The following is a 13,460-nucleotide window of genomic DNA, read 5'->3' as shown; positions in this document are numbered from 1 at the left end:
GTGAGTAAATCCACTCTGAAAGCTTTCTCTCCAGCTCCACGTTAACTTTCTTCCTGCCTCCTCCAGTTAGCCGTGCTCTCCTCTTGTCAGCTAACAGCAGCTCGACCTTCTGTTTCCTCCAGTACCTGATTCTTTTGGAGTCGATGTTAAAGTGTCTTGCAGCTTCCTCTCCTGAATTTTCCTCTGCAAACTGCAAAACTCTTTCTTTGAATTTAAAATCAAATTTCCGTCTGGGTGCCATGCTGCTGACGTTCGCCCCGGCCTGTATTAGAGGACAAACTTTGGCTGGAGAGAATACGTCACAACAAGTTTCTAAATGATCAGGAGTTAGCTGCCTTTGGAAGTTTTAGCTGGTGTTAGCACTGACTCTCTGCTGAAGAGGAGACATGTTTCCAGCAGGAAAAGGGAAGCAGACCTGCTGTTTGCAGCTTCAGTTCGGGTTTTAAAACCACATCCGGCAATTTACAATGTCGCCCCGCCTTTGAAGACGTAAACTCCGACTCTTTTTCAACCGAAGAGTGAAGTCCGCCGTCATCTTTCAGCGGTAACATACTTCCGTCTCGAGACCGGAAGTAATTGTCGGCACTTCACGTACTGTTCATATTACACAAAGACTGGTCGCACTCTTCAGGCGTTACAAGTGTTCTGACAGTGTTTTGACTGCCGCTACTATTAAATATGCAACTGAATTAAATCCCACTTCATAACATCATGAACAACCGAAGCTGAACCGGAAGCTCAATCTTCACTTTCAAAACTACGGAAGTAATTCTCTTTACTGCCGCTAAATTCACGTCATTCCAGTAAGATGGCGTCCAGTCGAACCGGATCAGCAGAGTCACGCTGTTGTGTTCAGTGACACGAACAGTAAAGATCCGTCAGAGTGTCTGTGTGAATCTCTCTGAACGGACTTTGTGCTGCCCACAAAGCTACGGAAGTTAGCTTAGCATGCTAGCTGGAAACAGGCTGCCGGGGACTGAAGTTAGCTTAGCATGCTAGCCGGACACAGGCTGTCGGAGACTGAAGAAGCGACACAGCGCTCGTCAGTGACCGTTTGATGGAGAGCAAACAGCGTTTTGACGGAGTTTTTGTGAAAATGTCTAAAGTCCAGATGCTGAGAGCGTTGGTGAGGCAGCGACTGACGACAGGAGAGCGACTCTACTCTCGACTTTACGGTAACTGAAACGGCTCTGAATGAATGAATGAATGAAAATAAAAGATGAATATATAAACCTTTAATGGTCGTTTGACAGAAGAGCCTGAAAAACGTTTCGAATGTACAAGTTTATTCGACATGGAGGTGACGGTGTTAGCGCCGATTCTTTTGTTGGAAGCTCAAGAACAGTCCGGAGCGATCTTCAGCTCACAGTCCAAGGAGTTATTGAGGTCACATATAAAGCAGTGAAGCGCTGGTCTCAGAATGACAGGATCTCAGCCAGAATGAGCCCAGTTTTCAGACAAAAGTTCACATTTGTCTTGTTGGGTTTGACCAAACCCCGTACAATAAACAGACATACGTTACAGAATGTAATTGGCCAGTTTCCAAGAAGTGGACGTACCATGCTTTGTTCATGTCTTGTCCTTGACAACATAACAACAACAACAACAACAACAATAATAATAATGCAACAGGCGTCATAAACAGAGAAAAGAGGAGACAAAAAGTGTCATCAGGAAACAAGAGTGTCATCTGCCTCAACGGGCTTTCGTCAGTCATGTTATCTGTACAACTGTGAGGTGTGGAGGACGTTCACTGAGGTCAGAAAAGATCACAGGATGAGAACAGAAAATCACCTGAAAAGACCAAATCATTGCAACAGACCTGTTTGGTGTGTTTGTTTGTTTGTGTGTGTGTGTGTGTGTGTGTGTGTGTGTGTGTGTGTGTGTTAGTGGTGATAACACATCGTATCCATTGATGAACAGAATTAAAGGAAACCGAGGATGATGATGATGATGATGATGATGAAGAAGAGACGTTAACAGCTGTCAGCGTCGTGAATGAACTCAATGTTTTCTAACAGATTTTTTCTGGATTATGATCCAGACTGACAGCTGATGTCATTGTTGTGTTTACTGGATGAACTGGAAAAGTAACATCTTCATCTCATGATCCTCCACAGACGTCCAGCAGCTGTTGGTGAGTCAAGAAGAGGATCCTCCTGAGCAGCAGGACTGTCTGGACAGTCTGGACCAGGAGGAGCCACCAGAGCTGCCACACATTAAAGAGGAACAGGAGGAACTGTGGACCAATCAGGAGGCTGATATCAGTAAGTTCACACTCAGTGTCCCTGTGAAGAGTGAAGAAGAGGCTGATGAAGAGAAACCTCAGTCCTCACAGCTTCATCAGAGACAAACTGAACAGATGAAGACAGGATCTGATGGAGAGGACTGTGGAGGACCAGGACCAGACAGGACCTCAGATCCAGATAGACCTGATACTGAAGACAAGATTTCAGATTCCTCTGAGACTGACGTCAGCGATGAGGATTGGACAGAGTCCAGAGAACCTCAGTCAGGTTTAAACTGTGTGATGAATAAGATGAGAAACGCTGACAAAGAATCATTCATCTGCTCTGAATGTGGTAAAAACTTTGGCCACAAGACGAATCTGAAGAGACACATGAGGTGTCACACGGGAGAGAAACCGTTCAGCTGCTCGTTCTGCAGTAAAAGGTTCAGCCGGAGGGAACACCTGACCGCTCACCTGAGACGTCACTCAGGAGAAAAACCCTTCAGCTGCTCGGTTTGCAGCAGCAGCTTCAGTCACGGCTGGTCGCTGGACAAACACATGAGGGTCCACACCGGAGAGAAACCCTTCGGCTGCTCTCTGTGCACTAAACGGTTCAGGCAGCGCTCGGATCTGCTCGCACACTTCAGAATCCACACGGGAGAAAAACCTTTTTGCTGCTCGGTCTGTAACTCCAGTTTCACGCAGCGTCACACTTTGGTTCAGCACATGAGGACTCACACTGGACTCAGACCTTTCGTCTGCTCGGTCTGTGACAAGAGATTCTCTCGAAAGGGTCACATGACGCGACACATGGCAGCTCACACCGGAGAGAAACCCTTTAGCTGCAGCGTCTGTGGCAAACGCTTCACTTGGCAGTCGCAGTTTAAGAGACACGAGTGTCTGAACGAGGGCGGCGAATGACGCCGTCAACATGAAAGCAGCGGTGACAGTTTGAACTTCCTGCTCAACTCAGACTGTGAGAACGTAGAATTCAATAAACCGTCACTGAGAAATGACTTTGACTTCCTGTCATCTGTGGAAACGTGTCTGAAAGTGTTTTTCTGTCTGTGTTCATCCTCATTCTCTGATGGCTCGTCCTCAGGCGTCCTCAGGCATCTTCAGGCTCGTCCTCAGGCATCCTCAGGCTCGTCCTCAGGCGTCCTCAGGCTTGTCTTCAGGCTCGTCCTCAGGCATCCTCAGGCTCGTCCTCAGGCGTCCTCAGGCTTGTCTTCAGGCGTCCTCAGGCTCGTCTTCAGTCTGTCAGGATGAAGCTCTGAAGGTGTCCAGCAGACAGACGTCAGTTAGCGTCGTAGCTTCATTGAACAGACAGAATCGGCCTCCAGACTGAACTGGTTCAAACTTCAGTCAAGCTGATGTTCTGTGATCGGCTTCCAGCAGCGCTGACCCCAGATCAGCCTCCTGTTTCTATTCTGCAGTTTATTTTGAAGCTAAAGCAAGATGGAAACATGTTGATGCTAAGCTAACAGCTACTTTACAAACAGAAGGTTAGGCTAACCCTGCTCTCAGGTGTGCGTCCTCGCCTCAGGTCACATGATGAGTTAAAATGACTCCAACTCTGATCATGTGATCTGCGCTCGCCGTCTTGCGGCTGCTGAGACGCTTCTTCTTCTGTTACTTTAATTTATGTTGAAACATCAAAGATCTGCTTCATCGCTGTAGGATTGTGGGCGGTACTTCCGTCTCACATGCGGGAAGCCAGAGTTCACCTCCCCGTAGCCCAGAAAGTCCCCAGGGACTGGCGACTTATAAAAACAAAACAAAACAAAAAAAAAAAACATCAAAGGCCATAAAAAGACAAACAGTCTGAAAAACTCGAGAATCGGTAATATTTGGATTAATTATTTCACGACTGACATTCACGTTAACGGGACGAGACAAAACGCCAAGAAACAGTTTCCCTGTGTTGATTCGCATTTACACTCGTCACATCGGCCACGTCGTTGATCGTTTAAAGTAAAGGCATGCAACAAATAATCCAAAAGCACTGCAAGCAAAGAATTAAAAGTTAAAAGTCAGAAATGTCCAAATGTCCAGTGCAAACACAATTAAAGTAAAAGTGTCCGGTGTTAAAATGAGTTTAAACGAGATGTCCAGACTTTAAATGTCCAAATCCAAAATAAATAAAGCTGTCTTGTCATCAGTAAGGCCTTTATTTTGAAACGTGACCCGGAAGTCGTCCCTCGGTTGTTCCTCCGTCGCCCCTTCACAAACACGTAAACAGTGAAAGAAGCGTCAGTGTCTGTCTGTCCTCCTGTCCTCCTGTCCTCTGTCTCTGTGGAAGATGTCCAGACTTCACAGTCTGAAGGTTTTCGTCAATCAGCGCTTGACTGCTGCTGTGGACGAGATTTTCAGACATTTTGAAAGAACAATAACGGAGTATGAAGAGGAGATCGAGCGCCGCCATCGGAAGCTGCTGGACGTGGCTCTGACACCTGAAGTCAAGCTGCTGAGAGCAGGTGGGTTTGTTTCTGCTAACGTCACAGGCTTCGCGCTAAGCTAACGGAGGCCAAACGGGCCGTTAGCCGCAGCTAAGCTTGTTCAGGCCGAGGAGGCGCGAGGCTGAGCCGGTTCAAGAGTCCAGCCTGCGGCCAACGACCAGGACGACTCATGTACAAGTACCAGCATGGAGTACTGCGGGGAGTACTGCTGTACAGGCTTACAGTACTGAGTAACTTCATGAAGTGTCTTTTCCCTTTTGTCAGCTTTGGGTCAAATACCTGATCATCTGTTATTGATCCGATTCACATGATTAATATTAATTCACGTGACAGATTTCAGGTGAGCTCCCTCTTGATGAACACCTGAATGCAGTAATTGTAACTCAATATTTCATTTATATTCTGGAGTGTTTCATTCTGTGTACTTTCACTGCAGACACTTTAAGTACATTTTGATTCTGATACTTCTACCACTTGTCACAGAGTATTTCTACACTGTCGTTGCTACTTTTACTTCAGTAAAATACACTGAAGTACTTCTGCCCCCACTAATGAAGTACAGGTATTTGGTGACCTGAAGTAATAATGAAAAACTAAAATCTTCAGAACATTGATAAATTCATGATAAAGTGCACTTCTGACGTTCCAGACACTGATCACTGATCACTGATCACCGATCAATGATCAGTGATCACAGTGATCAGCGATCTTCTGAAGTGGAACGTTTTCTATTTTCTGTTGATTGATAAATGATCAATGATGGAGATCATTCTGTGTTCTGTCTCATGTGCTTTCTTTGATAACAATCAGTGGTTTTTATCCAAAGTGGCGTGACTTCACACACCGATGGCGCAGCATCGGGGGCAGTTCTGGGTTTTGGTCGCTCGACCTCTTGAGCCACAGCCGCCCCATAACCGTCATGGCGACTGATGCAGAGTGTTGTGGGTTGTTCGTGCTGGTCCAATCACAAGAGACGTGACATTAATGAACTGATGAAATATTAATTTGTTATTGTTTAATCTTTCACACACACACACACCTCTTCAGCTCCATCATTGACATCTGAACTGAACGTCTCGTTTAGCAGACGCTCGAGTTCACAAACTCTTTGAACCAGTTTGATCCAGTTTGAACCAGTTTGATCCAGTTTGATCCAGTTTGAACCTGCCTGAACCAGGAAAGAGGGATGAAGAAATGTGCTGAGTCGTTTTTCTTGTGAACGCACTTCACTCATCTTTTATCTTGGTTTCACATGAACAACGTGTGTGTGTGTGTGTGTGTGTGTCTGTCCCACAGACATCCAGCAGGTCTTAGTGAACTGTGAGGAGGTTCCTTCTGAGCGGCAGGAATGGGGCCCAAGTCTGGACCACGAGGAGCCAGCAGAGCCGCCGCACATTAAAGAGGAACAGGACGAACTGTGGACCAATCAGGAGGGAGAGCAGCGTGGAGGGCTGGAGGAGGTGAAGGAGGAGGAGGATGATGAAGAGGCAGCTCAGTCCTCACAGCTTCATCAAAGTCAAACTGAACCTTTAGACAGCTGTGCTGATGGGCTGGACTGTGGAGGACCAGAACCAGCCAGGAACTCTGATCCAGATCGTTACTTTCGACCAGTTGGTGACGACAAGGCTTCAAACTCCTCTGACCCTGAGACTGAAGTCAGTGATGATGATTGTAAGGAGAGAAGGGAGGCTCAGGCAGGTTTGATGGGGACAATGAACGACGTCCCTGTGAGTGATGTCAAATGTAATGTTGTCAAAAAGTCATTTATCTGCTGTGAATGTGGGAGAAAGTTTGGTCGAAAGGACAGCCTGCGGAGACACACCAGGTTTCACACGGGAGAGAAACCGTACAGCTGCTCAGTTTGCGGCAAAAGGTTTTCCCAGAGGCCGAACTTAATTCGGCACATGAGGTGTCACTCGGGAGAAAAACCCTTCAGTTGCTCATTTTGTGACACAAGTTTTGCAGTTAGAAGCGCTTTGGTGAACCACATGAGAATCCACACTGGAGAGAAACCCTTCAGTTGCCTGTACTGTGACAAAAGCTTCACACAAAAGGGAGGTCTGAAGAAGCACATGACAGTCCACACAGGAGAGAAACCGTATAGCTGTCCTGTGTGCGATAAGAGCTTCTCTCAGAAGGCTAATTTGACGTATCACTTCTCCGTGCACACGGGACAGAAACAGTTCAGCTGCAGCGTTTGTGACAAAAGGTTCACTTGGCAGTCACAGGTCAAAAGTCATAAGTGTGTTGGGGAGAGCAGCAGCAACTGAGGCTGCTCAGTCAGCTGTAAATAGAAACGTTCCGCTTTGAGTTCTTTCTTCCACCTCAGAATGTTCACTTAGTTGCAGGGATCTAAGTTCTGCGGCGCTGCAGTGGATTTCCTTCAGGTGACTTCCAGAGAAGCCACGAACGAGCTCAGTGTAGATGCAAAGGGAAAGAAGCGAAGGGGCTTCATGGGGCTGAGGATCCACCAGGTGACGGTGGCTGATTTCTAGAGGAACACAGTCTGCTCGGATGTAGGAGGTCTACACACGCAGCGCGTCATTATTCATGATCTAACACCTCACTGGTTTTACTGCAGACTTATTGTCTTTTTCAGCCACCTGTATGTTGAGAGGACTCATATCTGTCTCCCCAGAACTGGAGCTCGCCCAAGGCTGTGTGTTAGGCCTGGCTGTTGGGCTGTGGCCACGGGGCTTTTTTTTATATGTATTTATGTATATGAGTTATGAGCTCATACAACCAGAATCAAGGGGTTAGCAGTATGACCCAAAATTTATTATAAAAGTAAAAAGGAAGGCTTTCCTGTACCCACAGACCAGCTGAGCTCGAGCTGCAGTGTGAAACGTGGAACTAACGCTAGCTCAGGCTACGAGAGACGACACAAAAAGCTGCGAGAAGAAACAGTTTCCACGTCAAAGCTGCTGCTCTGGTTCTTTACACGAGGCTGAACGTCCACAGTTTCTGACTGTCCTCGATGTGAGACACGCCAACACTGCTCCAGCCTGTGGACTACAACACGTGCTGCTAGCCACATTAGCTGCAGAACATGCTAACACCAGATTCAACAGGCTAACCAGCAGAATGAACAGTAAAGCAGTGTAAACAAACTTTCAGGTTCTGAGTTTGAAGACGGTATCAATCGTCCTCGAGCTTCAGTTTGAAGTGAATCCGGTTTTGTTTTGATGTATCATGTAACAATATAACTGTTAGCCAAAGAGTTTCCCAGTTGTTGTTGTGCACACGTTTCCATCAGGATGGTCCTCTGGGTCTCCTCTTCCTCATGCTGACAGCAGATCAAGAGTCTTTTGCTAGTTCTTGCAGCAACAGCAGAGACGTTAGCCTGCGTTGCTCGTTATGTTAGCTTCACACCTTCATGTTACTGGACTCAGTGCTACTGTAACCCATGTAGATATTTCTCTGCCAGTACTCTGCGATGTGTTGTGCGAGAATAAGCCAGGGAAACGGGCTGGAGGGCTTTGACTCTTGTTTTACTCAGTCTGTCACAAATAAACACATAGGAGAGACTTGAGTGGTGTACATGAGGAGGCTGACGACACTTCCGCAGACATGCTCCAGTCAGACTCTCAATCATTCATTCAACATGTAAATAACATCTTAACCACATTAACCAATGGACATAAAATAAACACAATTAAACTTCTCCATACCTGTCACAAATAAACACATAGGAGAGACTTGAGTGGTGTACATGAGGAGGCTGACGACACTTCTGCCGAGGAGAGAGGAAAATGTCACATACACACGAAAACAAAAAAACTCTGCCGTGTATCAGCTCTGAGCTAATGAAGCGTGTCATTGTACACAGTTAGCAGAAGCTAACGCTAACTAGCGTCATTAAAAGACTGCTTCGGAGTCACATTTCTCACACACACAATGCGGCTAACCATGGAAAACTTTCCCCACAACATCCCGACATGAACTGCACCGACCCCGCTAAACAACAGTCTCATTTAACAACATATTTCTCACATTAGTGTGCAAGAAGTTTACACACGTCTTACCCGCAGACATGCTCCAGTCAGACTCTGACCAGAGCACGCAGGTGCAGACCCTCAAACCTCCTCATCATAGCCCCTCCCCTACACACACGCACACAGCTCCCCAAAACAGACAGGCAGGAGAGAGAAACCTCAACAGTGTGAAAAATGAAATACATTGAACATTTTGGTGAAATTATATAAAAATAAATATCCAACTGTTACACTACCATGAGGAAAACAATAGTTACTGGATGTAACTCCAGTTCTATGAGAACGTGCTTAGCGCTCTACCTGCATGTTATTGGCCTGTACGGTTTTAGGCCTGTACAGTGGGTCTGAGCTCATCCCGGTGACGGACGTCATGGTCTTGAGGGCTCATCCCCTCATGCTTCAGATGTCCCTGAGCTAGCTCGTTAATCAATGATCAGTGTATTTATCGGGTATATCTCTGAAGCTCACAGCCTTTTCTCATCTGTCTTCTGACTTGAATTCTGAGTCTGTGGGTTTCGCTGTGTTTGTCCATCTCAGCCGAGGCTGCAGCCAATCATGTTCTGATGTTCTGAAGTGAAAGAGTCTTTTTAAGAGTTCTGCTTATTGTTCTTTAATGTTGGTGAGATATTGAAGATTTACTGGTGAATTAAATGATGACGTCTATCATGAATGAACTCATCTGTCTCCCTGTCACTTACTCAAATGTAAACTTTTTACTTGTTATGGCGCCACCTTGAGGTCAACGAGCGTCATCACGTGCCATGGGTGGAGTTTTCACCCTTTGCTGCATGAATGCTTCCATCAGGGAAAAATAACAGAAAAAGAAGAAATAATGAGAGTGAAAACAGGGCATCACTGCTTGGACCCCTAAAAAGTTTCCCAGTACCAGTCCGAAGACGTGTGAGCATTTATGATTAAACATCAGATTTTATAAACTGTGTGTTTGTGTGTAAGTAACTAAAGCTGTCAGATAACAGTTCAGTATTTCCCTCTGAGATGTGGAGGAGGACAAGTAGGATAAAAGTGAAGTAAAAGAACTTCCTAAGTGTCCTGAAGTGAGTGAACAGAGCTTCATGCAGTCTGTGTGAACCTTCAGTCTGGATGAAGTTTCACTGTTTGCGTCCTCTGCTGGACATTTTCAGGTCTCACTCTTTGCTGATTCCAGTCATTTTTGCTCCTTTACTGTAGCTCAAAAACACGAACGCTGCATATTAATTAATATTTTATTTATTCTTAAGTTATTGATGAACAAGTGGCCTGGTTGACGTGTAAACGTATCCGTGAACTTCTCGAGGTTTTAATTTGACGGGCGAGAGGAAGTGACTTCAGGAAACGATTGACTGACTGGCTATTTTTTAGCAAGATGGTGTCCATCTCGTCCAGCTCCTGAAGGAGTCTCGTTGTTGTGTTCAGTGACACGATCAGTAAAGATCCGTCAGAGTGTCTGTGTGAATCTGTCTGAACGGACTTTGTGCTGCCCACAAAACTACGGAAGTTAGCTTAGCATGCTGGCAGGAAACAGGCTGCCGGGACTGAAGTTAGCTTAGCATGCTGGCTGGACACAGCCTGTCGGAGACTGAAGAAGCGACACAGCGCTCGTCGGTGACCGTTTGATGGAGAGCAAACAGCGTTTTGACGGAGTTTTTGTGAAAATGGCTAAAGTCCAGATGCTGAGAGCGTTGGTGAGGCAGCGACTAACTGCGGCCGCTGAGGAGATATTTGGGCTGTTTGAAAGAACGATAGCAGAGTACGAGGAGGAACTCTGTCGTTCAAAAGAGGAGAACGAGCGACAGCGGAAACTACTGGACGCTGTTTTCCAGCCTCGACTTCGGATCCACAGAGCAGGTTTGTTCCTTCACTTCCTCTCAGAGCGGCTCTACTCTCAGCTTCACGGTAACTGAACGGCGTCGAAACGTTTCAGGTTTCTGCTGTTTGCGACTTTGTTTCGCGGCTTTTCTCCCATTCAGCTAACAGTTGTAACAGTAAACAAGCTCTCACACTGTTGACTGACTGTTACTGACTGCTTCCATCATTACTGAACCGGTAGAAAGTCTGCAGCCTCGTTTTCAACTGAGCAGACACGGCGTGTTTACATCCGGATTTCAAAATAAAAGAAGCGCCTTTTCATTGCTGTTCAACGTTGGTGTGAAACGAGAAATAGAAAATGAAAAGTAAAAACTACTGCAGAAGTCAAGAATGCCACTTAAAGTAGAACATTTTATAATTAAACTCAGATCATCTGCTGCTGGTTTGTCAGAGTTTTCCAGCAGCAGAAAAAAAATGGGTCAAAGCTCTGGATCGGACAGCTTGTAGACATCAATGATGGTCTGATATCGACAAATGTTTTTAAAAGAAAGATAAAAACTGATCTCTGAATTTCAGCCTTTAACTCACTTTGACTTCCTGATACAAACCTGGACTTGTGTTTCGCCTCACATTTGTTCACTGCTGCGCTTCTCTCAACTGTTCAAGTTTACTCCACAAGCTTATCGTGTTCAGGAAAGTAGTTTAAAAACACAAAGAGCACAATTAGCTGATAACCACCCCGATCAGCCACCGCCACTAATCAATATGAACACACATTATTAGAGTGTCAACCGTCAATCAATCCAATAACTAACTGCAGATACTTTCTGGGATGGTGCAGGTTTGTGCTAAGCTAACAGCTAAGAAGCTGAAACCTCCATCAGAAGGAGGATTAGTGAAGGAGGAGCTTAGAGCAGCGGAGATGAAGGACAAGCTGACGTGAAGTTGAAGCTCCAGCAGCATTTTGGAGCCGTGCAGGTGCTCAGGGGTGCAGATCTTAGTGCCGAGGTCCTCTGTGACCTCTGTTCCTTACGTGCACCAGATATGACGCTGGTTTCACTGTTTCATTGTTTCAAGATTTCCCAGGATTCCCCTGGAATCCGTCTCTACTGTCCCATAAAGAACATACACAGACATGGCATGTACCATTTCCTCCATTTCACCCACACGGAAGGGTCTAAAATCCTTTTTAATAGATTTCGGTCAAATCTGTCCCAGAATGGCCTCAATAAACAAAACGCCTGCACAAAATCCTACATTCGTTTAGGATTTTCATTTTTTCAGCATTTTGTGTCACTGAAGGAAAATAACAGTCAGTGACCGACAGACGCTTTCATCCAAAGCAACAATATGAATTCACACACTGATGGCGGAGCATCGGAGCCAGTTCTGGGGTTCAGTATCTTGCACAGGGATACTTCAGCATGTGGACTGCTGAGGCCAGGGATCGAACCACTGACCTCCTGAATGGTGGACCACCGCTCTACCTCCTGAGCCTCAGCCGCCGTGATCATGAGATTTCAGAGTAAAATAGTGACATTTAGGGTGTTTGTCCTGCTGTCCAGTTTCAAAATAGGACAAATTTGCCCAGAACACAATGAGATGGTGAACTGTTTTCAGTCCACGTGTCAACCTGAACCACCAGAGAAGAATCTGATGAACATGAAGTCACAGTTTTCCTCAGTGTCTGTTTTTGTTTCCTGTTTCCTGCAGACGTCCAGCAGCTGTTGGTGAGTGAAGAAGAGGATCCTCCTGAGCAGCAGGACAGTCTGGACCAGGAGGAGCCACCAGAGCTGCCACACATTAAAGAGGAACAGGAGGAACTGTGGACCAATCAGGAGGCTGATATCAGTAAGTTCACACTCAGTGTCCCTGTGAAGAGTGAAGAAGAGGTTGATGAAGAGAAACCTCAGTCCTCACAGCTTCATCAGAAACAGACAGAAGCTGAGGCTGATAGTGACGACTGCGGAGGACCAGGACCAGCCAGGACCTCAGATCCAGACAGACCTTTACACCCTGACACTGATGAGAGGACTGAAGTCTCCTCTGAACCTGAGACTCAAGTCAGTGATGACGACAGACAGACGTCAGGAGCTCGTTTAGGTTTGAACATTCTGAGAAAAAACAGAGATAATTCTTGTGAGAAACCATTTTGCTGCTTTGAATGCGGAAAACGATTTAACCAAAACTCAAATCTGAAGACCCACATGAGAATTCACACCGGAGAGAAACCGTTCAGCTGTTCAGTTTGTGGTAAAAGATTTGGGCAGAAGGTGCATCTGCAGAACCATCTGAAATGTCACACCGGAGAGAAACCGTTCAGCTGTTTGCTGTGTAGTAAACGGTTTTCTCGGTATGAACATTTACAGCTACACATGAGAACTCACACCGGAGAGAAACCGTTCAGCTGCAGCCTCTGCAGCCGAAGGTTCACGTGGCATTATCAGCTCAAAAACCACAAGTGTGCTGACGTGTCCTCAACCTCGTCAAGGACAAACCCAGCAGATGGACGCTGAAGCTGATGGACAGGACTGTGGAGGACCAGGACCAGCCAGGAACTCAGATCCACATAGTCTGGAGTCACGTGGACTGACATGTAACTCATTCATTGGACAGTTCTGATGGTGTCATCCAGTCTTTGATTTAGTAGAAATTTAAAGGAAAGTGACAGTGTCGCTCAGTTTCAGTTTGTGGTTCAGGATTTGTGAGTTAGCAGTTAGCAGGTTGGTTTGAGGGTCAGAGGTTGTTCCTCCTCATCAGCTCAGCAGAGGATCCTGCTTTCCTTTTCGTTTGGACGACACTGAGTCAAGAGTCGTGAGTTAAACCTGCGGACGTAACGATTATGTGAACTTTATGTCTTCATTAAATGTGTGAAACCTAAAATTGACAAAAGTTTCCATTTTGTGCTTTCGTCTGTTGTCAGGAGACTCAGACATAATTAAATGATCACAGCAGCGCTCAAACCATTGT

The 13,460-nt window shown here is 46.0% G+C and overlaps 2 protein-coding genes across 2 annotated transcripts; both read left to right on the top strand.

Moving 5' to 3' along the window:
- Nucleotides 1-698: 698 nt before the first annotated feature.
- LOC143335010 (uncharacterized) lies at nt 699-3,246 on the top strand. Its single transcript, XM_076754105.1, has 2 exons — nt 699-1,175; nt 2,121-3,246. Exons 1-2 carry the CDS (start codon nt 1,058-1,060, stop codon nt 3,149-3,151), a joined length of 1,149 nt encoding a protein of 382 aa, XP_076610220.1. The 5' UTR covers nt 699-1,057; the 3' UTR covers nt 3,152-3,246.
- Nucleotides 3,247-4,356: 1,110 nt separating this feature from the next.
- LOC143335305 (uncharacterized) lies at nt 4,357-13,460 on the top strand. The gene is made up of 4 exons (XM_076754605.1): nt 4,357-4,707; nt 5,986-6,951; nt 10,263-10,529; nt 12,204-13,460. Exons 1-4 carry the CDS (start codon nt 4,533-4,535, stop codon nt 13,004-13,006), a joined length of 2,211 nt encoding a protein of 736 aa, XP_076610720.1. The 5' UTR covers nt 4,357-4,532; the 3' UTR covers nt 13,007-13,460.

The sequence above is a fragment of the Chaetodon auriga genome, chromosome 17 (assembly GCF_051107435.1).
Source record: "Chaetodon auriga isolate fChaAug3 chromosome 17, fChaAug3.hap1, whole genome shotgun sequence".
NCBI lineage: Eukaryota > Metazoa > Chordata > Actinopteri > Chaetodontiformes > Chaetodontidae > Chaetodon > Chaetodon auriga.
Note: the sequence above shows the minus strand (reverse complement) of the source record. Positions and strands in the feature narration are given on the sequence as shown.